Source organism: Gorilla gorilla, chromosome 13, assembly GCF_029281585.2.
Source record: "Gorilla gorilla gorilla isolate KB3781 chromosome 13, NHGRI_mGorGor1-v2.1_pri, whole genome shotgun sequence".
Taxonomy (NCBI): Eukaryota; Metazoa; Chordata; class Mammalia; order Primates; family Hominidae; genus Gorilla; species Gorilla gorilla.
The window spans coordinates 119,946,426-119,971,651 of NC_073237.2; the positions used below are offsets into that span (position 1 = coordinate 119,946,426).

Here is a 25,226-nt window from a genome sequence, read left to right on the forward strand (position 1 = left end):
AGTCTGTTTCTATTGACTAATTTTCCTCTTGTTAGGGGTGACATTTTCCTCATTCTCAACATGTCTTGCACTTTTAAAATAAGATGTTAGATACTGTGAATGTTATGTTATCGAATATTGGATTGTGTTGCCTTCTTTTAAAGAGGGTTGAAGTTTATTTTGACACAAGGTTAGATTTCTTGCACATCAGATTGATCTTTTAAAGACTTCTTTAAAAAGAAATAGGTTTGTTTAAAACTTTTTATCGAAGTTTAACATACACACATAAAAATGCACACACTATTGGTGCTCAGCTTGACGAACTCACCCCCATGTAACTGGCACTCAGATTAAAATCCAGCACATTTTAGGACCCCTAAAGCCCTCTCTTGTGCCTCTCAAAGCTTAATTTTAAGCTCTTTCAGGGCAGGGCTAAAATGATCTTTATAGCTAATTTAGATGTACTATCAAGTCATGCCCTACTGGTGTCTCTTATCATTGTCCTGAATGACCAACAAGATCTCTGACTCTGGTTGGTCAGAACCTGCAGGATTCCTAGACTTGTGTGAGCTCTGAGAACTGTTCATCTTATAGTTTCCTGTCAGGAGTTTTACCCTACATATGGGCAGATTAGTCTTCAGCAGGTTTGTCAATTCAGGTTTCTGGAGCTCTTCAGCTGAGTAGCTCCCTCCTATCTGATACTCTCACTAGCAAATGTAAACCATCTCCCCTTCAAACTGTTCTTTAATCTTTCAGCTCCCCAAGACTGTTGTGCTTTGCTGGGGATTCCCCTTCTAGTACCAGTATCCAGAAAATGCCTCAAGGCAGAAAGCCAGTGGGATAGTAGGCCTCACCTCACTGGCTTCCTTTCACTCAGGGATAACAATCTTGTCTTGTCTGTTGTCCAACATGTGAAAACAGCTGTTTTCACATTTGTCCAGAGTTTTAAATTGTGGGAGGATTAATCCAGTTCCAATTATTCTATCATGGCTGGAGAGCAGTGGCGCAATCACAGCTCACTGCAAACTTGAATTCTTGGCCTAAAGCAATTCTTCTGCCTCAGACTCCCAAAATGCTGGGATTATAGGCATGAGCCACCATGTCTGGCCCCAAGCCTCTTTTAATAAAGTTTCCAGCATAGATGCCATGTTTTACAAGATTTCATCTACCATAATAACCCAATCCATATGTGCCTTCCATCCTTCCATCTATCTATTCAGTGGCTGCTAGATTCTTGGAAAACAAAGATGAATAAAACTCAATTACTGCTACCCCAAAAAACGGAGAAGTAAAAGGGAAATGGGCAATAAATCAGTACAATTACACAAGGTACACAAGGGGCTGTGGGGACATAGAGAAAGATATGGTCAAATCTACGTGAAGGTCAGAAAAGATTCTGTGTGTGTTTGTGTGTGTGTGTGTGTGTGCATGTGTTTGTGTGTGTGTGTGATTAAATACTTGAGAGCAGGTCTTGAAGAATGAGTGAGAGATTAATAGATGAGGTAAGACACTGGGACAAAAGAAATGCTGCATACAAAGTATGAAGTTATGAAACAACATGTAAATTTGGGACAACCATTAACAGTTCTAAAAACCTACAGTACAGAGTTTAAAGCAGGGAGGAGAGAGAACTACAGCTATGGAGAAACAAAAACATGGGGGTATCATGAAGGAGGGCTGAATGCCCTGCGGATCATAATTCACGTCCATAATTCATCATTATCAGCTACTGTCGATTGTGCTGATAGGATATGTGTTTTAAATATATTATATATATTACATTTAATTCTCAAACAACCTTATGTGGAAATTAAGTCTTAGAGAGCTTAAGTAATTTTGCCCAAGATCACACGGACATGAAGTGAGGAAGCCAGGATGTGAAAACAGGTCTGTTTGATTTCAAAGCCAACAAAGGGAAGTTGCCTTGAATCTCTAGGTAATGGGAAGTTATAGGAGAATTTTTTTGTCCTTAAATGTTTTTTTGAAAAATTACATTCACTGATGGAATAGTTTTAGTTAGGTGGGAAATGGAGTTTATGTTTTTAGAAAGGTCACTCTGGGGCATGAGGCGGAAAGATTCGAGGGATGAGGCTGGAGTCAGATGAGCCAGTCTTGAGTCTGCTGGTAATAATGCAGGAGGAAAATAAAAGCTTAGGTTAGGTGGTGTTTAGGAGGGATGAGGAAGAGGATGTGGATTTACCAAATGTTTAAGAAGCAGAATCTGTCAGAGTAAACACACAACTTTGGCCAAAGGGGAGATTTTAAGGTCAACGACGGATAGCCTGATACACTAAAATTACCAGGTCCTATGCCAAATGCAGGGGACACAAAGACAGGCAGGGCACGATTTCTCCTCTTGATAGCTCATGTAGCATCACAGAATCAAAGCTGTGAATTCCATTGAAATACAATAAATACCTTACAGACCACATCTCCCCCCATTACAATCTTCAGAATCCTTAATGAGTATAGAGGCCCAAGCTGGAAACCACTGCTGTAGAACATTCTCAACCCTGTTACAAACCAGCTTGCATATAGGAGGTCCCATTTGTGCACGCTGAGACTGTCAGGACATAGAGGTTATTAACTGTCCTCCAACCTTGCTTATAATTATCAGCAACCATTTTATTAAAAACAAATGCAGGTACCATTTCTTGAATGCTGACAACATGCAAGCACTGTGCCAAGCATTTGATAATCATTACCATAGCTGTTTGCCATAATAATCCTCAGAGCAAGCCTGGTACTCCTCTTTTAATGTGGAAAACTGAGGCTCAAAGAGGGAAAATAACTCACCCAAGTTACTTTGGTTCCCTGAGGCTACCTCATTTTGTCATTTAAAAGGCATCTTGGAATTTGCCATCTTCAGAAAGACTCCATTATCCTCCCCAAAATTTTGTTACTCTCTCTCCTGGGCCCTTCTGTGCCCGACTCCTATTTCCCCGTGGTCTCTATTATGCTATACTGTAATAGATATGTAATTGACATATCTGTTTCCTTTACTGGCATATAATCTTTGAAGATCTGCTTTCTCTTTGCTGCTCAGTGCCAGCACAGGGTCAGAGCAGTGCAGGTGGGACCAGTCAGTCCACTCCATGGTTTCTGAGCTGCCAGTCACTCATCTCATGCTGCCCCAGGGCCCTTGGCCATTTCCTGCACCTAACAGACCTCAGGTTCACTTCCCACATTCACTAGGCATTTGCCTGGTCCACGCCTGAGATATCCATGGCTTCAAGAGGTGCTTGTCCACTGAAAGGAAACAGGGACGGGAGCCTCAGATTCCTTGGACCAAAAGAACTCAAATTATAGCTAGTAGGCCCTAAGGTACCAACCATGTACTACCCTGTCCTGACATGATTCTCACACCTCACAGGTCCTCACGCCTGTCTGACACTTTAAATTTTCCTAAGTTCTGTCATCTCTTGCTGCCTCAGAGGGAGGCGGGATACACAGAGTAGAAGCAGCACAGACTGGGGGTCCAATCTCAGCTGTGCCCCTAATCACCTATAGGATTTCAGGCAAGGCACGTGCTCTCTGAGGTTCTCTCCTCTCTGCAGAAAGGAGATCACCTGTTCCAAAGGGCTACAATACTAACTGTCATTCAGGATGAATGACATCCTAAACACAGAAGACACCTAGTAGGGCAGAGGGGCCATGTGGGCTCTGCAGACCCACGGGGTTGAGTTCATGCCTTGGCTCCTCCTCTCTCTAGCTCTGTGGGTCAAGCGGGAGTAAGGAAAAGACCATCCTCAGAGTGGCATGAAGAGTAAATGAGAGGTCAATGACGGGAGCTCAGTGCAGTGAGCCAGTGAATGGCAGCCATCGTTGAATTATAAGTGGAGCACTGCTGTAGGGCACAAATGACTCCCCCAAAATCTCACAGTGAGTTAGGTGGAGAGAAGTTTGAAATCCTGTTACGGCTGGGCACAGTGGCTCATGCTTGTAATCCCAGCATTTAGGGAGGCTGAGATGGGCAGATTGCTTGAGCCCAGGAGTATGAGACCAGTCTGGGCAACACAGCAAGACTCCATCTCTACAAAACGTAGCTGGGTGTGGTGGCATGTGCCTACAGTCCCAGCTACTTGGGAGGCTGAGGTAGGAGGATCAGTTGAGCCCAGGAGGCAGAGGCTGCAGTGAGCTAAGATAGTGCCACTGCACTCCAGCCTGGGTGACAGAGCCAGACACTGTTTCAAAAAAAAAAAAAAGAAATTATCCTGCAAGACTTCATCAACTAATAGCAATCCTTTCAGAACAGCTACCCACAGGGTGCCACTGGGCCTTCTGGCAGTGATGGTGAACCAATGCTCACCAGGTAAAACACTTCCCAGACCAGGACACATATGAGCACCACATGGCCAGAAACAACAACCCGTTTCACTCTGGAAGTCAGGATAACTCTATAGATCTTCTTGCAGGCAGAGCTACGGAGGCCAAAGCAGAAACAGCAAAACCACACTTGCCGGTGAGGCCCAATCCTCACTGGCATGGACAAGGGGAGAATGGGTCTACCTCACACAGCTGCCTACAGGGCAGCTCCAAGTAGCAACAGAAGACAGGTGTATAGGCAGATGTTAGCATGGCAAATGCGGCAGCCAGCTACTTTTTGCTCAATAGAACCCACATTCTGTGTAGACCTGAGGCAACAAAGCGCGATGCGGAGGGTGCACAGCCACACTGACAGCACTGCCACCCGATACTCTACCATGTTCTAGATGGTCTAGGAAAAAAATGTAGGTTTGAAGTACCCCAAATCGTTCACACTGAAAACCCCGCCAGCTGCCTTCTGTGGTGTTACTTGGAGGGAGCTGCCCTGATCTCTAGAGGTGGCAACGTGCTGGGGAGAGGTGGCGAGACCCTCAGACTCCCACAGGAAGAGGAGAGGTCTGGACACTAAGGTCACTTCACAGTCTTTCTGATGAAAGTTCAAGTCAAAATAGACTCAAGAAATAAACCATCTTCTAACTTTCTTTTTTTTTTTTTGAGATGGAGTCTTGCTCTGTCGCCCAGACTGGAGTGCAGTGGCACGATCTCAGCTCACTGCAACCTCTGCCTCCTGGGTTCAAGCAATTCTCCTGCCTCAGCCTCCTGAGTAGCTGGGACTACAGGCACATGCCACCACGCTCAGTTAATTTTTTGTATTTTTAGTAGAGACTGTGTTTCACCATGTTAGCCAGGATGGTCTCACTTTCCTGACCTCATGATCTGCCCGCCTTGGCCTCCCAAAGTGCTGGGATTACAGGTGTGAGCCACTGTGCCCGGCCATTTCTTTTTTATTTTTTTGAGATGGAGTCTCGCTCTGTCACCCAGGCTGGAGTGCAGTGGCGCAATCTCAGCTCAATGCAACCTCCACCTCCCGGGTTCAAGTGATTCTCCTGCCTCAGCTCCCGAGTAGCTGGGATTACAGGCATGCACCACCATGCCTGGCTAATTTTTGTATTTTTAGTAGAAACAGGGTTTCCCCATGTTGCCCAGTCTGGTCTCGAACTCCTGACCTCAGGTGATCCACCCGCCTTGGCCTCCCAAAGTGCTGGGATTACAGGTGTGAGCCACCATGCCTGGCCACCTTCCAACTTTCTACACTGAGACAAAGGTTTCAATGGAGAAACAAACTGCAGTTCTCAGGTCACAGGAAAACCCTCGCTATTTCCCCTCCTTCCCCATTCCCCAAAGTCACGTTCATTTCCTTTGCAGGAGCTCAAAGAAGTGAGATCCTCGCGAGCTCATTACCTACCACGTCGTTTGGGAGGCTCTGGAGGTCATCGAAGGGGGTTTCCAGGGTGTTGGTGTCCACATTCAGGATCACGACATCATCCAGGGCCATGTTTCTGACTTTCTGCAAGGAGAAAAAAATCCACAAGAGAAGGTCATTGAGGTGCCATCAAGACACACTTCCCCTGCCTTCTCTGGGGAAGAGGCATAGAGAAGAAAAGTGACATTTGACAAAGTCTTACTCTGCAGCAGGCCCAATGGTAGGAGGTTCACATTTGTTAGCTCACTGAACTCTCATAAAATCTCTGTGAGCTTGCATGATTATCCCCAAGTCCCAGGAGTGAAAAGGGTTCACAGAGGCTCAGTAACATGCCCCAGGTCACACAGCCAGAAAGTAAGAGGAATCATTACACCCCATCATCATTTTTCCCCTATATATTTAACAGACGCTGAGGTCAAAAGCTCTGGCCCCAGGAATGCTGATATACGGCTATGTTCTTATGACATCCCCATTCAATCCAACCCCCTAATTTAACAAAGGCTACTTGCCCATCTCTCTTTTGGATCCTGTCATTCTTGGGTATGGAATATTGTGTGTGGCCTACTGTTAACACTTCCCTTAAACGCCAAGTAGGAAGGTCACACTTTCAATTTGGTTCCATTTTCCACAGATATCCAGCTAGTAATGGCTCAGAAGCTCTGGCCATAAGCCATTATTCTACTGGCACAGTAATAGAAAAGATGAGGGAAACTCATGCCTACAAGGTTTTCATGCTTGGTGACAGGAGAAGGGATGAACGGACAATATGGAGAAAAAAAGAATCCTGCCCCCAATCTGGCAGCAATTCCCCATAGCCTATGTGAGTCCAAGACAGGGTGTAGCCTGAGTTTTAAATTTTTAATCACACTATTTATCCACTACTAAGATCCATCTTTGTGTTTCTCCTGCCTACTCTCCACTCCAGGTCCCATTCAATCCTCCTTCCCCATCACGTATCAAGCGTATTCCTTTTGAGTCAGAGGCATTAGAACTATTGTCTTTATTTTATTTTGCGTAGAAAGAGCCTATCATTTGCTGTCTAAACTGGGATACATTTGGATGTGAAAGACCTCATCTTACACCAGGGCAACAGGCACACGATGGGACCTGTGGTCACTGCATATAAAGGATCAATTCCATTACTGGTCAACCTCTGAGCATGCTGCATGTGGCTGCGCAGGTATGCATTCCTCAGATGCCAACCACCTAAGCTAGAACTGAAATCTGCCAACTCACGTGTCTGCCGAGTGGCACTAGTCGGGGAATGGGGGCAGATGCCTTTTCCTAATTCACCCCAGAGCATGGTGTAGGCTGGCAACAGAGGCAGACATCCAATGGCTGCTCAAGCTCCAGTTTCCAATGCCCTGGAAATGGACAAGTAGCATATACTAGAAGCTTCCTAGCTCTTGCTCTGTGCTTTACTCACCTTATTTCATTTAATTCTTATCAACCCCTGTGAAATGGATGTTATTGCCCTCAATGTTTGAAACTTGAGGAAGATGAGGTTCAGAGTGCTGAGGTAAGAGGCAGAGGCAACCACAGGACTGGCTGCCTCCCCAGGCCATGCTCTGTGCACTGCACCATCCACCTCCTCATCGTCAGACACCCGCAGGGAGACTGACCTCCGCACAGCCCTTGTCACTCTGAGCCCCAGCACCTCTCTGCCTGCCTGCCTCCCCTGCTGGGGTGTGGGCTCCTACAGGGGCTCATCTGTGGCTCACCACTGCAAAATAACCAGCCCCTGACAACATGACTGGCACCCGGTAAGTGCACACTAATACTGGTTGACATTCACTCTCTTAAACCACAGCCTCTAGGGCAGAACATGGTACCTAAGTAAATATTTCAAGATTCTTCCCAGCAGGAGGGTGGAGCCACACTGGTCACAAGCCTCGCAGGGTTGAAAAAACACTCCCAGGCAGCAGAATCCTGGAACCTTTCCACTTAACACCATCAGAGCCTCCAACTCCTTCTGCTATCCACTAACTTCTCCACGCCTCTGGGGCTCGTCCATAAACCTACCCATCAATTCCTAAACATAGTTTACTAAGTGCTTACTATGGGCTGAGAACCACAGAGGAGGGACACAATTGCTGATGTAGGAGTTTATTCTTTCCTCCAAACCCCAACACCCATTATTACCTGCTGCCTTATTTATAGGGTAAAAAGATATCAGCGAATGGACAACTTTGATTGTATTAGGTTAGTGCAAAAGTAATTGCAGTTTTTACCAAAGTAATGGCAAAGAATGTACTTTTGCACCAACCTAATGATACAAAAAATGAGTTCGTATTTTACAGCGCTTTTGTTATATGAAGCACAATCTCCATTTTACACATGAGAATGCTGAGATTCACAGGGGATTGTCCAGGACTCTCTAGCTGCCTCACTCTGCAACCCAACAGGTTAAATGCCCAGCAGTGTGCTAGCAGGAAGGTACAAAAACAGCATCAATGGCCCTCTTTTTCACTGATGTCACACTTCAGGCTCACACAGCACTGCCAAACAGATGCTTTCATTCCATCAATGGGGCTGGAGGTGAGATACCATTATCCCCATTTCAGAGATGAGTAACTGAGGCTCCAAGAAGTAGCTTGCCCAAGGTTATGTGTCTACTAAGTGGCTGCGTCTGTAAAATTAAAATGCTAACTGTGGCCACCCTGCTTCTCTCACTTCCCCCAGGGCTGCTGTGATGAGAGCAAACACACCCACAATGCTGGCCACACAGTAGGGTGTAATAAATCGTGGCTATTATTACTACTTTTTAATACACACAATAGCCACAGCCACTCTGGAAGGCTGTAGTGGCAATGGCCCGAGGGCAAAAATCCTTGGGGCCCCTTCTTGCTTGGTCTCTCACTTCAAAGGCTGTGCACAGTCACAGGAAACAGAATCAGAGAAGGACTCACAACATCCTGGAGGACGTGATGCCTCCAAGACACAGCAGAGGACCGTGCACCCCAGAATCAACTACTTTGCCTCATCTGACCTTCCAAATAGTCCCAAACAGAAGGGAGCAGGAGATGATGGCCATTGGAGAGAAGCCTCCAGGGCTGAATGGCCCCATGAATGGGATGTTGATTCTGGACCAGAATCAGGCCTCATTTCTGTGCTCCCATTGGGCCCCAGTGGCACAGACCAGCCCTTGTAGGCTCTCCACGGCTGGGCTGGAATAGGCTTTTGATTTCTTCCCACTCCTGGCTGGAGGACTTGCCGGTTAAGCTCTGTGGAGTGTTTACTTTTTCAACAATGGCAGCAGGCTGAAGAATAGGAAAAAACCTGGCCCCTTTTTCTAACTTAGCAGGCCAGGGTCCCCTTAGTAACAAAAATGCCCCAAGCACCAGGCTCCAGGCAGGAGCTGGGACAGCACAGTTTCCTCTTGAAGGACAATGCTGCCCTCCTGGTGGCAAGGCCTCTTCCAAAAGGGCTGGCGTGGACTCAAGGGCCTTCCTGAAGCTCACTGTTCCCAAGGAAAGAATTGGAGCCCAGCTCGCTGGACAGTGCCCGGTCCCGCAAAGGATCAAGGCAACCAGGGGAATGAAGAAAGGCAAGAAAAACTCAAACTGGGGGTGGAGACGGGAAGCGCGGATGAGAAGAAAGCCAGACCCTCGCCAGGTGCCAGTGCCTCTCATCTTAACCGTGCCATCAGTCAGGGACACTAGCATCTCCGCGTGGGAACCAAGTGGGGGCGCAGAGAGGTCAAACAAGCTGCCCAAAGTCAGAGCTAGGAAGCAGCAGTCAACTTTTGAACACAGTCTTATTGCGGGATCTGGCCAGCAGTCCGCAATGCAATGGGGCTCCCTCTTTGTTCCCAGGTGGATCGGCAGGTTGAGAAATAATAGACACACACGAGATAGTGAAAGCTGGGTCCAGGGGGGTCACCACCTTCTGGTCCTGCGGCGCCAACAATGCACTGGATATACCAGCATTTATTATTAAGTTTAGTGAAGGCAGGGGTAGGTTAGTGAGGGATTTAGGGTCATTTGATTATGAGGTGAGATGGTCACATGGGGATGAAGTAATTCTTTAACATAGCATTTGTATGTAGAAGTACAGAGCATAACTGAGTGGCTCAGTATATAGAGTACACAGAGATAAGAATTTACAATATAGTGTGTGCGTCAGTAATTTCTAACAGCCTTAAAACAGAAACACAATCTTTCCGTAACCTATGATTAGCAAAATATTAATCAGCAGTAACAATTGCAACAAAAGCTGGTTACAAACAATCCATGGAAACAGGACGTGAAGCTAGACAACCAGTTAGACCAGAAATTCTCAGAAGGGAGTATGCCCTAACCCTAAAGAGGCCTAGAAGAGCCGTGGCAAGATGAGGGCATTTATAGCCCTATCTTATCCATATGGACAGGTGCCCCCCATGCGTCCGTTTATAGGCTCTCCACAAGGGTCGTATTCCATTCCCAGAGCTATGAACATCTTGGTGATGTGAAACCTCCCTGACTGCACGTCCATTCATAGGTTCTCTGCAGGGGGAAGCACATCACACACTGTTGGCTCATTTTGGCAGTCCAACCTGGCATTGTCTTTACACAATCCTGCATGCAATTTTGTATTTACAATAATCAGGAGCATTTCATCTTTTATTCTGTAGCAATAGTTTCAGGGGGTATCCCTAAACAGTCTGACCCCAAAGCTGACTTTCTTCTGAAGATACCCCTAATCCGATCACTCAGACATCAGAATGAGTACCTAACTGTTCAGGACACACAGTTATATCAACATGCTCAGAGTCTGCTTTCTCTTACATAAAATACTACTTTCCTTTTTATCATAAAAAATAGGATGGGCATGGTGGCTCACACCTGTAATCCCAGCACTTTGGGAGGCCGAGGTGAGCGGATCACCAGAGGTCAGGAGTTCGAGACCAGCCTGGCCAATGGAGAAACCCCATCTCTACTAAAAATACAAAATTAGCCGGGCATGGTGGTACATGCCTGTAATCCCAGCTACTCGGGAGGCTGAGGCAGGAGAATTACTTGAACCTGGGAGGTGGAGGTTGCAGTGAGCTGAGATTCAGCCATTGCACTCCAGCACTCCAGCTTGGACAACAAGAGTGAAACTCTGTCTCAAAAAAAAAAAAAAAAAAAAAAAAAATTATAGATGCCTACTATTAAAAAATGGGAAAGGCCAGGCACGATGGCTCACGCTTGTAATCTCAGCACTTTGGGAGGCTGAGGCGGGTGGATCACCTGAGGTCAGGAGTTCGAGACCAGCCTGGACAACATGGCGAAACCCTGTCTCTACTAAAAATACAAAAAATTAGCCGGGTGTGGTGGCGGGTGCCTGTAATCCCAGCTACTTGGGAGGCGGAGGAAGGAGAATTGCTTGGACCTGGGAGGCGGACGTTGCAGAGAGCTGAGATTGCACCACTGCACTCCAGCCTGGGTGACAAGAGTGAAACTCCATCTCAAAAAAAAAAAAAGAGAAAAGTTTAAAGAAGAAAATTACAGTTATCCCAGTCCCTCCATTTGGAGACAATGTTTTGGTCTATTTCCTTCCATATTCTCCCTTCCTATGCGTTAAAGCAAAGTTGAAATAATTCTATTTTTTTTTTTTGAGATGGAGTCTCGCTCTGTTGCCAGGCTGGAGTGCAGTGGCATGATCTTGGCTCACTGCAACCTCTGCCTCCTGGGTTCAAGCTATTCTTATGCCTCCGCCTCCTGAGTAGCTGGGATTACAGGCGCATGCCACCATACCCAGCTAATTTTTTAATTTTTACTAGAGATGGGGTTTCACCATGTTGGCCAAAGTGGTCTTGATCTCCTGATCTCGTGATCCACCCACCTCGGCCTCCCAAAGTGCTGGGATGACAGGTGTGAGCCACTGCGTTTGGCCAGTTGAAATAATTCTTAACACTTCTGATTTTCTCACTGATTCTGATATAAGCAGTGATCCACTTAATTAAGAACTTTGTGTGGATCATTACTAACTGCGACAGAGTGCCCTACTACATGGAAACAAACTCAACCAAGCCCCTTTTGTGGGATGTTATTTCTAGTTTTGAAGAAATTACTGTATATAATATCGTCATGAAATCTGTAGGCATAAAGCTTTGTGCTTTAGGATGCATTCCTAGAAGTGGAATTTAGTTTCCACTTCTTAAAAAGTGTCCCTCTCAAATTCGACTTTGAGAGAGATATCTTTACTTCCAATTATTTTAAAGTCATTTTATCCACAGCTTGTGTTTCCTACTATAAGTGAAGAAAAATCAGCAAAGACACGAGCAGATGTCAAAATAGTCCTCCAAAAACCCTACCCAATTAAAACACTTACTAGTACTGCGGCACACCGAGACAGCTCTCCGGTAGCTTGTCCCACCAACACATTCCCTCTCTTTTTAGTTACAGCATATGCCAAAGCTCCTGCCAGCTGCAAACCCTTCCCCCCACCAGACTCTATAGGCTTTTTCTCAGAATGAAAAAAAAAAAAAAACAAAACTGACATGCACACTGGCTTTCCAAATGGCATTTCTTACATAGAGAAACACACACACAAAATGGCACTTTCCCATATATATTGTTAATGAAGAATGTCTTCCTCTTTCTGCTTTGTCACAGACAGTCTGAACCTGACCCCTGCCTTTCAGGCCAGGGAAGGGAAAACCCGTAGTATGGGGAGTGGTCAGGGGCAGCTGAGAGGACACCAGCTCTAGTATTTCACCTCTGGCTTGTCCCCGACCAGGGGGCTTACTGTAGGCAACTGACTTGACTGCATAAATCCTCCAGGTTTTCATCTGTAGAATGGAGATCATAACACCACCTATCTCACAGAGTTGTGTGAGGCTTTGATAAGCTAATGTATGTAAAAGATTCAGCATAATTCGCAGAATAGCCCTAACAGGCACTCATCAGTTCTCTTGCTTGCCCGTCCCCTCTCCTTGGATGGTTCCTAGACCTCAGCCATGCCTGGCTAGAGAGACTGAGGCAGCGGCAAGCCTCCCATGACCTGTGCTCCCCTACGGTTTATCTGCATAATTAGAATAACATGTTGACTGTGACTTACTTAGGTAGGTATCTGATTCCTTCCCTAGTCTATGGGCTTTTGGGGGTTGGGAATCAGATTTCTCTACCCTCAGCTCCTACTCCAATATTTGCCCAAGAGCAGACAATTCGTGAATGAATGAATGAGAGGCAGCAGAGCCCAGAGGTGAAGAACATAGATCCAAAGCCAGTCTGGGTTCTAATTAATCTCTACCATCCACCAGCTGTGCCAACTTGGGTATGTCACTTAATCTTTCTGTGCCTCAGTTTCCTCCTTGATAAATGGGGGATGATAACCATACCTACCTCACAGATTCGTGAGGATTCAATGGGTTAATATTTTAAAGTACTTGGAGTAGTGCCTGGCACATGGGAAGTGCAAGATAAGTGTTTGTTAAATAAAAACAAATGATCTTTTGTGGGTGATGAAAATATTCTGTATCTTTATTGTGGTGGTTTCATGATCGTATAAAACTGTCAAAATGCATTGAACCATATACTTTAAATGGATGGGTTGTGATAAATATACCCCAATGAAGGTATTCATTGAACCATATACTTTAAGTGGATGGGTTGTGATCAGTTATACCTCAATGAAGTTGATAAACACATTAGCACTCTCTTCAGAACACAGAATAAAATCATAGCCAACCATACAAGGTAAGAGTGTGCGAACAATGGTGAATGAATGCCACGCTACAAGGCGACTCTCCCCAGGGCCACCACCCAGTGTACATTCTGATCTGTAGCTGTGTTTGGCTCCCTGTCCCCTAACTTTTTCATCTAGTCCAGGATTTTTAACTTTTTCAATTCAAGCCCTCTTAGGATAAACATAAAAAGCCAATGTCCCTAGAGATTCTGATAGACTTCCCTATACAAAGGAGGGGGTCTGTTTGATAAACACTCTATCTTTGGTGTCTTTTCTGTAGCCAAGATGGTATTGAGCCTTACTTTCTAGAGTTGGTTGTATGAAAACAATGGGATTTCCTCCCTAAAATATAAAATAATATCAGCTACACTAATTAAAACCACACCAGCTACCCACACAGATTGGTGCGGGGGAGTGTCCTACCTGTCCAAGGAGGGAATTGGGCAGCTAGTGACAAAAGGTAGTACTTAAAAGCAAGCCACAAGATGAAAGGCAAGGGTGTGCACTGGCAACGTCAGCCGGGGGATCTGAAGAGTGGCCAGGAGCATGCAGCACTCAGCCGGGTTGGGAGCGTGGGGCTGGACATTGAGGAGCAGGGGCTCAGTTCTGCCTCTGCTCGTCCAACAGCTGTGCAGCAAGACAGGACACCCTCTCTAGGATGGAGGTTGTGTGGTTCAGGGAGGTGACATGCATAGAGTAAACAGGCCAGCACTGAGTGAATCTTTTCTGCTGTCCTTAGACCAGGACCATCTCCAGGGCAGAGCTGTGTCTTATTTGTCTCCAGTGTCCAGCACAGTGCCTGACACAAGGCAAGTGCTCATTAACTGGGGAATGAGAAACGACTGTGGCTAGATCCACTCTACTGGGAGGTCTGCCTGGCAGCAGATGTCAATGTAAGCCCGAATGGACAATGTCAGCTCAACGAAAGCAAATCGGAGTCTGCTCAAGAAAGTGCAATGGGAATAATAATAATAATGATGGCAATGATAACAATCATGTAAAATTAGCATGATTAATTAGTGTAGAATTAATTCACAGTGGACACAGAAAGCCAGATAGGAGTTAACACAGCGATTAAGACTGTGGGTCTGGAACAAGACAGCCAGATTCAAGCCCTGCTTCTGTACTGTGTAAACATCAGCAAGTTCTTTACTTCTGAGCCTCAGTGTTCTTATCAATAAAATAGGGATAATACTGCATAGCTGTGTTGCGAGGATTTAGTGAGATACTAGGTATGAAGATTTTAACACAATGTCTGATTGCAATTAGTGATCAATAAATGTGGGGCTATTAAAGGCAAGTTTCTATCTTTGCAATTTGCAAGTTATGTCAATAAAATGGATTAGAGTTCTAAGACTAAGGAATTAAACAGCTGATTTTCAGAACAAAGGAAAATGCGAATAAGTCTCTACTATTACACTCTCATGCTATTAAAAATTAAACTACCACCAAGCGATTGTTCTTTTCTTGGCTATGTCTCATATAAAAGTGCATTCTCTGGAGCCAGACTGCCTGAGTCTGAATCCTAACTGCCAATTAAAACTGTGCTACCTTGGGCAAATTATTTAGACTTCCTGTGCCTCAGTTTCCCTATCTGTATAATGAGATAAAAACAGCACTGACATCCAGGACAGTGGTCATCCTTGGGCTGGGGGGAAACTGACTAGAATAGGGTACAAGAGGAGTTTCTGGGGGGCTGGTAATATTTTGTTTCAATATCTGGGTGGTGGTTACATGTATATGTCCACCTTGTAAAAACTCAACTAGCTGTACATTTAGTGGGTTTCTGTGTTGGTTTGGATTTATTTTATTTTATTTTATTTTGAGAGATGAGGTCTTGCTGTGTTGCCCAGGCTGGACTTGAACTCCTGGGCTCAAGTGATCCTCCCGCCTCAGCCTCCTGAGCAGCTGGCACTACAGGTGCATGCCACTGTGCCCAGCTTTAACTGTACATTTAGGATGGGTGCATCTTTCCCTCACACTTCAAGAAAATGTTTACCACAAAAAAAAAAAAATACGGACTTCACCAGATTATTTTGGCAATTAAATGAGTTAATATATGTGTAATACCTAGGATAGTGTCTGGTGTATCAGAAGCACTAGGTATTAGTTATTATTATAAAAAATCAAGATAGCAATAATTCTATAATAGAAGTGACTCAATTGAGATTCTATTTCACTGTTAGAAAATGTGTTTGTGAAGGCAGACAGCTCCAGGACACACACTGCTTCTCAATCTGCACTGCCTCCCTCCAGGGAAGGGCAAAGCTGCAACATTGTTGGGGTCCTTCTGAGACGTCTTTGCAGTCCTGAGGAGGAGCAGGAGTTAGGAAGATTGGGCTTGGGATTTTATCTTCCTCAATTCCTAGTTACAGGACCCAGGGTAAATGATTTAATTCTAGCTGAACCTCAATTTCTTTATCCATAAAATGGGCCTATAACAACTTGTTACATAGGGTTGTGAGAGGATTAAGTAAAAAATTCTCTTCTGGGGTGACACCCAAGCCAGTAAGCATCATCTACTCTCACGGCCAAGACAGCACCCAAGGCAGCACCTCTGAGAGCAGTAATGGGACCTCCAAGCAAAGGGGAAGGGTCTAGGCTGGCTTCCTGCAAAGACACTTTGCTCTGAGAGGGCACAGTGTCATGTGTTTATTATCATGCCCACAACATGCTTTGCATTTGTTCAAACTAAGTCTAAGTTGATCCCTCTGTGAGAGGGGCACACTTGATGTGGCTCCTGACATTATACTATATGTCCCCTGTAAGTATGACTTCTTGGGAGCTTTTCTTTTTCTTTTTTTTTTAAAGGGAGAGAATATGGCTAAAATTAAACCAAAAATTACATCTTAGTAGCTTGTTAATCAAAATTTTATTCTAAATGACTGTTGCTGGGTTCCAAGAAGGTGCCTTGATACAGTGTGGCTCTGTGTTCCCACCCAGATCTCACACCCTATTGTAATTCCCAGTGTTGGAGGAGGGGCCTGGTGGGAGGTGACTGGATCGTGGGGGCTGATTTCCCCCTTGCTGTTCTTGTGATGGTGAGTGAGTTCTCCCAAGATCTGGTTGTTTGAAAGTGTGTAGCATTCCCCTCTCTCTCTCTTTCTCCTGCTGGCCATGTGGGATGTGCCAGCTTCCCCCATCGCCTTCTACCATGATTGCAAGTTTCCTGGGGCCTCCCCAGCCATGCTTCCTGTACAGCCTGCAGAACCCTGAGCCAATTAAACCTCTTTATAAATTGCCCAGTCTCAAGTAGTTCTTTATAGTCATGTGAGAATGGACTAATACATGCCTCTCTTCTCCAACTGCACTCCTATGGCTACGTTATCAGTCCAAGCCACAGCCAAGGTTACAGAGGCCTGTGTGTATCAGGAACTGTGTGACATGCTCTGCATCCATCATCTTACTGACACACACAACAACAAAATTACAGCCACTAGCTGTTGTGTTTCTCCCACAGCCCATTTAATATAATTCCCATGAAGTCCCTGTGGAGAAAGATGGAAACTGAGGGTCAGAGAGGTAAAATAACTCGACGGAAGTCACATGGCTAAGAAACACTAGCTCTAGGCATTGAGATGAACAGCAATACCTTTATTCTACCCAAGGCATGGCATTATTTGCTCTGACACATTGTTTCAATCAACAAACATACTGAGCAACTAATATAACGAACCTTTGTTAGGCATACCAGATGAATCAAGCCCTTAAGTATTTTTTTTTTTTTTGAGACGGAGTCTTGCTCTGTCGCCCAGGCTGGAGTGCAGTGGTGCGATCTCGGCTCACTGCAAGCTCCGCCTCCTGGGTTCACGCCATTCTCCTGCCTCAGCCTCCCGAGTAGCTGGGACTACAGGCGCCCGCCACCACGCCCGGCTAATTTTTAGTATTTTTAGTAGAGACGGGGTTTCACCGTGTTAGCCAGGATGGTCTCGATCTCCTGACCTCGTGATCCACCCGCCTCGGCCTCCCAAAGTGCTGGGATTACAGGCGTGAGCCACCGCGCCCGGCCAAGCCCTTAAGTATTTTGATGCCTGGCCCAGACTCCACTAAAACTCCCAGGGAGGGGAGACTTTCCTACAGAATCATACCCATTTGATGGATGAGGAAACAATGCTAGAGATTAAATAATTTGCCCATGTTCTTACAACTGGATGCATCAGAGAAAGGATTTGAATCTGGGTTCCATGAGCCAGTGTTCCTTCCACTACACGGCATGCACAAAATGTGCCCAAATGCATGCGCATATATATGAGTACATAACAAAGAACAGCATGGGAAGCTGGTGGCCTCCTAGGAGGAAAGGAAAGAGAAATAAGAGGGAAAGTGGATAGGACAGGAAAGGAAAGGCAAACATTCAGGTATTCTAAACTCTTTATTCCCTCCTGAAATCTCAGATACACACAGAGGGAAGAGTGACATTTTCCTTCCCTTCCTCAGGCCCCAAAGGTCACCAAGCTGCCAAGCAGTTGATGAACGCAGTGGCTTTTCTTTGGAGCCAAGAGTCGCTGATTTGCTCCTTCCTGCTCCACAAAATTAAAAATCTAAGCCTGACAGTTCAGAGGAGCCCTGAAAACACCGCTGGAATTTCCCAGTGTGCTTTAAACAGAAACAGAAGCTTGGCAGAGGAGGGAAGTCGTGTAAGCACCTCCCAGGTCAGGCCAAATCCACCCCTCACAAGGTAACAGGCACTGACTCTCATTAACAAGTCCAGGGATTCTCAAGCCAGGTCAGCAAAGGGGCTCTTCCTCTAATGGCCCCTTTCCTGGCCATCGATCCACTGGGTGTTCATTCACTCACTCATTTGGTACATCACGTATGGAGCCGTCATTCATGTCAACTTTACGCTAGGTCTTAGGGACACAGAGACGATTAAACCATGATCTCTGAACTCAAGGGGCTCCCCGCCTCTCCCTGTGGATGGGCTGTGGGTAGATCTGAGAAAGGGCACAGTAGTATGCAGCAGACCAGTGGACCATTCCCACTCACCCACCAGCCCCATTCTCTCCCCGACATGGTCCTGGGCCCAGGGCCAGAAAGTCTCCAGGCTGGGGTCCTGGCCTTTTCACTTACCAGCTAGGCAGCTTCAGGCAAGGCACTCAGCCTTCTCTAGCACCAGTTTCCCTCGCTGTGAGCCGAGGTCATGCTCCTTACCTTCAGGGTTGTTGAAAAGATTGGGGGAGACACTGGGAACACATGTTTCATACAGAGTCCACCATCAAGCAGACGCTCGGTCAGTGCCAGCTGGCCCCCTCTGGGAGCTGGGTTCTGCCAGTCCTCCTAGCAATCCACTCTAGAAATCCACCCCAACACAGAACCTCCATCCAGCCTGGCCTCCACTCCGCCATCCAGAACGGAGTGGGGAGCCTACTCACACTCTGACTCTGCTGGTGTTTTGTCTCAAACTGAAGCAGGCTTCCCACTGCTGCAGACTCAGTTTCCTCATGTGTAAAAAGAGGACAAGAAAGGTGTCAACACCTTTCCCCACAGCTGCAAAGCACTAACATGCGATGATATGGCAGAGCACTCCATAAGATGAGAAGCATGGCCCAGAGATAGCTTGCCACGTTACTGCCACCCACCAGATCCTGCTCTTCTAGAAAACCCTCCTGACTACTCCTATCCCCACCTCAGGTTGTCATCTCTAAACCCCATGCCAAGCACAGTGAACAACAGATTCTTTGGCCTGCAGTTAAAACTTGTTTAGTGATGTTTCCTGTGCGCTATCACTTTCCCCTTAAAATAACTGCTTTAACCTTACGCTATTCACATACACTGCGGTAATGTTTACCACTGGTACCTGTAAAGCAGTGTTGAATTTTTGAACATACTATATTTTATATTTACCTATATTTTAGAATATATTATTTTAAAATATCCTCAAAGCAACCTCTTGAAATGAGCTTCATTATTCACATTTTACAGAAGAACAACCTGAAGCTCCAAGAGGTACAGTAATTTGCCCCAGATCATAGAGTATCAGAGTTAAGATCTGAGCTTGGGACTGCCTGACCCCAAAGCCTGGTGCCTTTCTCCTCGCTGTGCAGCCTCCTCCACTTTCCAGGCACAGAGCTGGTGCTGAGCAAATACTGAGGACAGTGGCCACTTCCACACATCTCCTGTGACCTCCATGTATAGACTTACCAGAGTGCTGAAACACAGTGGCAAGCAAGCCCTAAAAGTAGGGCCAGTATAATAGTTTTCTTTTGTACACACTAAACTGCTTCGCGCAATGAAATAACTGTGTTTGAATCCTGCTCCTCCTAATTATGTGTGTGATTTTGGACAAGTTACTTAACCTCTCTGTGCCTATATTTCATCATCTGTAAAACAGGGGCCCCACTACCAGGGCACAGATGCATTATGAAAATTAAATAATGAGCATAACGTGTCTGGCAGTAGTTCAAAATAGCATCCATCCAAAGTGAAACAATAGAACTTGAATTTAAGAGTTTCACTGGGAGTGTGGAGGATGTTGATTCCCTAGTCCCCAAATGGTTTGGGGTCACCCTATCATAAAATAGGACCTCATTCCTCCCACACAACTGCCACTTGCCATCATTCATTCATCACTAAGCACCGCAAAGCCCAACTCCCATCTCCACCTGCCTTTTATTTGAAATGTCAATTTTTAAAGACTGGAGAGGTTGGAAACCCAATTTAACAAGCACGCTGAAACATTGTTTATTGCCCCCATAAACATGGCTTAGTGAGAATTACGGACTTAATCAGAGTGAACTTATCTTGCGGTGAAAAGGAACACTTTAAATTTCAGAAATGGCACCTTCACTGTGAAAATCTCTTAACTTTTCAAACAAACTACAGGGGGTCTTAAACATATGGGCAGTAAAGGGGCAGCCATTACTTTGTTTTGTCCTACCCAAGAGCCTAGGAGCCCTCACAGTCCTTAACAACTTTAAGATCTAGGAAAAATATTTGGAAAATCATATTCAGGAGACATGTCTCTAAAAGCACCCAAAAGGTCTGCAGAGTGAGAAGTGAGACCTGTATAGCTGCTCTTGGGGTTATTCAAAAGGATGGGCCCTAGGGTCATTAGAACAGGGGCTATTTAATAAGCAGCAGCAGTGAGAAAGTGCACCCCTCCTCCTAAGATTAAACATTTAGCAATAGGTAATATTTTGCTGACCTGCTTTTCAGAAGAGAGGTGCTACACAAATCTAAAAGGCTGCTAAATGGTTTGTGTAGGTCTTCTTTATTTATAAACCCCCTCCCTCCTGCCGAGGATGAGGTCCTATGAACCGCAACTTCCCAATCTGAGGCTTCATTAATGCTACTCAGATCATTCCAGGGAAGGTTTTCATAAAGACGCCCCCATCTTGCAGACAACGTATCAGCCTGGCTGCCAGAGGCAGGAAAGGCAATAGATATAAAATTTTATTATTTCAATGCCCCAGTAGCAGCCAGGAGGACTTAATGAAATCGCCAAGATTTACAATCTGAAATAGCTATTGCACAGACAGATACGGTTAAGGGAGCTGAGCCCTCTGACCTTTCAACCCTTTGATCTTCACTCGGCAGGTGGCCTGGAGCCCCCTCCTGGGCATCTTCCCTCTCTTCCGACACTGCCAAACCTTGATGTGCAATAAGCCTGACCCTACACAGGTGACTCTCCCGGTGCTTATCACCAGCAGCTGCTGCTAATGGCACGGCCAAAATCACTCCGAGGCAGGGAAGGGGAATATGCTGTGCAGTGTCCAAATGGTGCTGAAACAAGGCTCAATAACTCAGCCCCAAGTCCAGTTGTGCAGCAGTACATAATGATGTCATTACCCAAAAGTGTCCTTAGAAAATGGAACTCTGATCTCCCCTGATTTACACTTTGAGGTTGGGGGAGGGGGGAAAATCACCTTTTAAAACTCAATCACAAATCTCAAAAAAAAAAAAAAAAAAATCAACCCCAAAGTCCCAAATGCATCTCTCAGAACTTCCCCAAAACCATGTGCAGCAAATTTATACCAGCGAAAATCTAAACAATTTTTGGAAACCTAAAATTGACTGTTTTCAGTTCCATGAAATTTCATTTAAAAAACCCCATATGCCAAAATGTCCAAATTCTCTTATTTTAAAAATTGGGATGACATCCAAAAATCATAGCTATCTTTTTCTTTCTTTCTTTTTTTTCCCCCTTCTTCTAAAGCTAGGGATGGGTAGTGTGCATATGTACTTATCAAGCTTCATAATTTAACCCATTCGGTCAGTACAAAATATTTGCAGTTAAATGCTGAAGAGGGAGGATATAAATTTATTACCACTGGATCTTTGGAAACAACGGACTCCTAGGCACCAACGTTTAGCAGACATTATATTTGGCTAAGGAAGTGTCCAGGAGTCTAGGCACAGCTCCAGTCTGCACCTTTTAGCTTTTGTCAATATTTGGGTTTATGGAGGGAAGGATTTTAGGCAAGACACATAAACCACTCTCAGGGATGTTGATAACTTCCAACCACAAAACAAAACTTCAGTGCCACTGTTCATCATACTTCAGAAAAGCCCCCAGCCAATGCCTTTGTTTCTAAACAAACATGGAATGGTGGTCCCAAGCTTTACCTGCAAAGGCCTGAACTTAGATCATAAATGTTTGAATCCAATAGCCAAAGAAAAAACCTACTTCTTTTGTAGCCTAAACGGCATATATCTTAAGTATCCAACTTTAAGTTCATCTTGAAATCAGCTGAGAATCAAACAATATGTAAAGAGAGATCTATAGACTCCATTTTTAATCACACTTTTCTCTCTGGATGTTTAACTTTAGTACAGAGAGTAGTGTGTGGAGAAATTAGTTTAGCAGGGGGGAAAAAAGGCATGGCTACTACATCACAGTTTGACCTCTGTACAAAACGACTGTTGAGCTATCTTCTTGAGATGCCTATTGGAAATATTTTATTCATAATAACAGCTACCAGAGGGTGATGGCCTAGTAATGTTCATGGCACTTCGATCATATTATTTCTAATTGTCATCACTTTATGGCAGGTGTCCTCATTTTGCTGATGGGGATATTAAGGCACACACCCACAGAAGCTCAGCGACTTGCCCAAATTACAGAGAGATAAATGGCAGAGCTGGGATTCAAACTCAGGTTCACTGACTGCTCAAAAAGCCCATGGTCCAGCCACATTTTCCCCAACAAAAGCAAAACACGAACAAACAGAACAAGAACATGCATTAATTTGTGCAGAAAATGCCGGATTTCGGCTTGCTTACACATTGCCTTGGCCCATTTAACGGCCTTCCAAATCAATTATTTTAGGTCATTAAGAGGAAGTTTAATTTGGTTGACAAACACCCCTACTGTGGTGACCTCACATATCAACAACAAATGCCTGATGGTCACAAACCCATACCATGAGTCGGCTGAGCATGGTGTTAAACAAAACCACATGCGCCCAGATTTCAAGCGGGATTTGTCTAGGCCAAGGGTACGGCTCTTCAATCATCACGCTGCTGGTCTCTGAGCTCCCACAATGGCCCCGCCCCTAATCACTTGCAAGGAGTTTATGAAGTCAACAGTCCCACGTGGCCGGGTGCAGTTAAAAAGTAAGTTTAAGTTAATGTCAGTTTAGAAAAAGTCACTCATTAGAAAAATAAAAACAGGTTGAAAAAGGAGGGCAGAGTCAATCTTAGGTAGATAAGTCTTTTAGTTTCTTTGTAACGGAAGGATATCAATTCTACACCTAAATAATATTGATAATCACTTCCATTTATTTGGCACTCACCACGTGTCAGACACCAATCTGAGTGTTTTCATGTACCTTCTTATTTACTCCTCATTGAAAACTCCTATGAAATGGGGCAACTACCTATTTTACCAGTGAGGAGTCTGGGGCTCAAAGAGGCACCTTAACATACCCATCTGCAAAACAGGGGCACCTCTCTCAGAGTGGTGGCAATTAGAAATTACACGGCCAAAGTGGCATGCACATTAGTAGACCCTCATTCAATGGTCAAGATGATTATGTATAGGTATTTCCAACAGGAATCTTTTAAGAGGATAGCAAAAGAATAGTTTTGTGCAAAGTGGTCAAACTGTGTGATGTAGTAACCATACCCTTTTTCTCTGAGAAACTGATTTCTGATTTAAACAAAGGAGTTTGCTTAGGCCGGGTGTGGTGGTGCACACCTGTAGTCCCAGCTACTTGGGACGCTGAGGCAGGAGAATCGCTTGAACCCAGGAGGCGGAGGATGCAGTGAGCTGAGATGGCACCACTGCACTCTAGCCTGGGCAACAAAGCAAGACTCCATCATAAAAAAAAAAGGTGCTTGTTTAAAGTGATCTAGTAGTGGTGAAACTAGAATATGAACTCAGGTCCATATGACTCCAGTGCCCACGAGCTCTCTGTTACACAGTCCCCCTGCTCACTGCCCACTGCTCCTTACCTCAATCTGGCAGGAATTTGACTCATTCAGGCTTCTCTTGGTAACAATTTATAAACTTTTAAGTTTTCTCTGAAGTCAGTTTTAACATTGTTAAATGCAACCTATATATAATGACATAAATGATGATAGGAAAATATGAAAACAAAAGCATCAATGATGGTTTCACATTTTTTTTACTGGGATTCTCCTCATCATTACTGAGTTTTTCTCATCTGTAACAGAGGGCTATTCCATCTCACGTGAGAATGTTTCCATCATGACTAGTTAGACTGAAAACGTACTGACTGCAAGAGATACTTAACTCAGCCAGAAGTACTTGTTCCCTTTGATTACATAAATTACTACTAGAGCTTTAAATTGTTTTATATTAACTAATTCCAACATTAGGATAAGTGGCATTTGAGATTCATATTCATTTTAAAAGCAAATGCTTACTGTGAAGAGGAGACAGCTTCTAAGGGAAATCTATCCACTCAATCCAGGGCCTTCCTCGAGGCCTAAGGTGAGCAGAGCCTGCTGTGTTTGCAGTAGGAAGCTTCTGGATGGTACGAGACTCATAAGTGATGACTGTGCATGAGAACACATAGCATGCTAAGGAAATTCCAGGGCCAAGCCACCGTTCAATTACCTTTTTCTTTACAAAATAAAGCAATCTCCATCCAGGGTTTCACTGATATAAACTTTGCCTCTTATTTTTATACTACTAACTAGAAAAATGAATGTTTGGCATAGTATTTTTAAAAAGCTCTTCATATTTGATTTAATTGAATAAACTATATCAGTTAATTCTCACAAGTCTTTTATATGGATAATATCAATTTAATTTTACAGATAAGAGTGGACCAGGTAAGAGTGGACCAGATAAGTTAACCAGGTCCCAGTCAAAGTATACTCAGAGCTTGTCTCTGGAGGAATATGGGGCCACCAGCTGTAAGCCCTCCTTTCCCCTCCTCACCACAATCCCCAGCACACAGCACCGAGAAGGAAAAGCCCAGGACAGGTGGGGACTCTGCCCAGGACTGGGGTGGCACAGGCATAATCCACACGGCCTGATGGGAGGGTACGCAGATCAGAGGCTCTGATAAACCCCTTGCAGCTGAAGGCCTGGGTACAAATTACAGTCGTCTCTCAGTATCTGAGGGGGATTGGTTCCAGGGCCCCTGTGAATACCAACATCTGCAGATGCTCAAGTCTCTGATACCAAAGGGTATAATGTTTGCATATAACCAATGCACATACTCCTGTATGCTTTAAATTGTCTCTAGATTACTTACAATACCTAATACAATGTGAATGTTAAATAGTTGTGATACTGTATATAACAACTATTATACAACAATTATACAAATATTATACAAAAATAGCCAATACCATATTGGCTTTTTAATTTATATTCTTTCATATATTTTTTTCCAAATATTTTTGATCTGTGGTTGGATGAATCTGTGGACAT

The 25,226-nt window shown here is 44.7% G+C and overlaps 1 protein-coding gene across 15 annotated transcripts in view; it reads right to left on the reverse strand.

Annotated features, from left to right (window-relative positions):
• Positions 1 to 25,226, reverse strand: part of DENND1A (DENN domain containing 1A) — a 543,118-nt gene that overhangs the window by 195,891 nt on the left and 322,001 nt on the right. For all 15 annotated transcript variants that reach the window (XR_010130361.1, XM_031014509.3, XM_031014508.3 and 12 more), the window contains one exon: positions 5,711 to 5,812. Coding sequence is in view for 14 of the 15 variants with exons in the window: in XM_031014509.3 (XP_030870369.2) it covers positions 5,711 to 5,812 (102 nt within the window). In the remaining variant the exon portion in view is untranslated. The remainder of the gene's footprint in view (positions 1 to 5,710; positions 5,813 to 25,226) is intronic.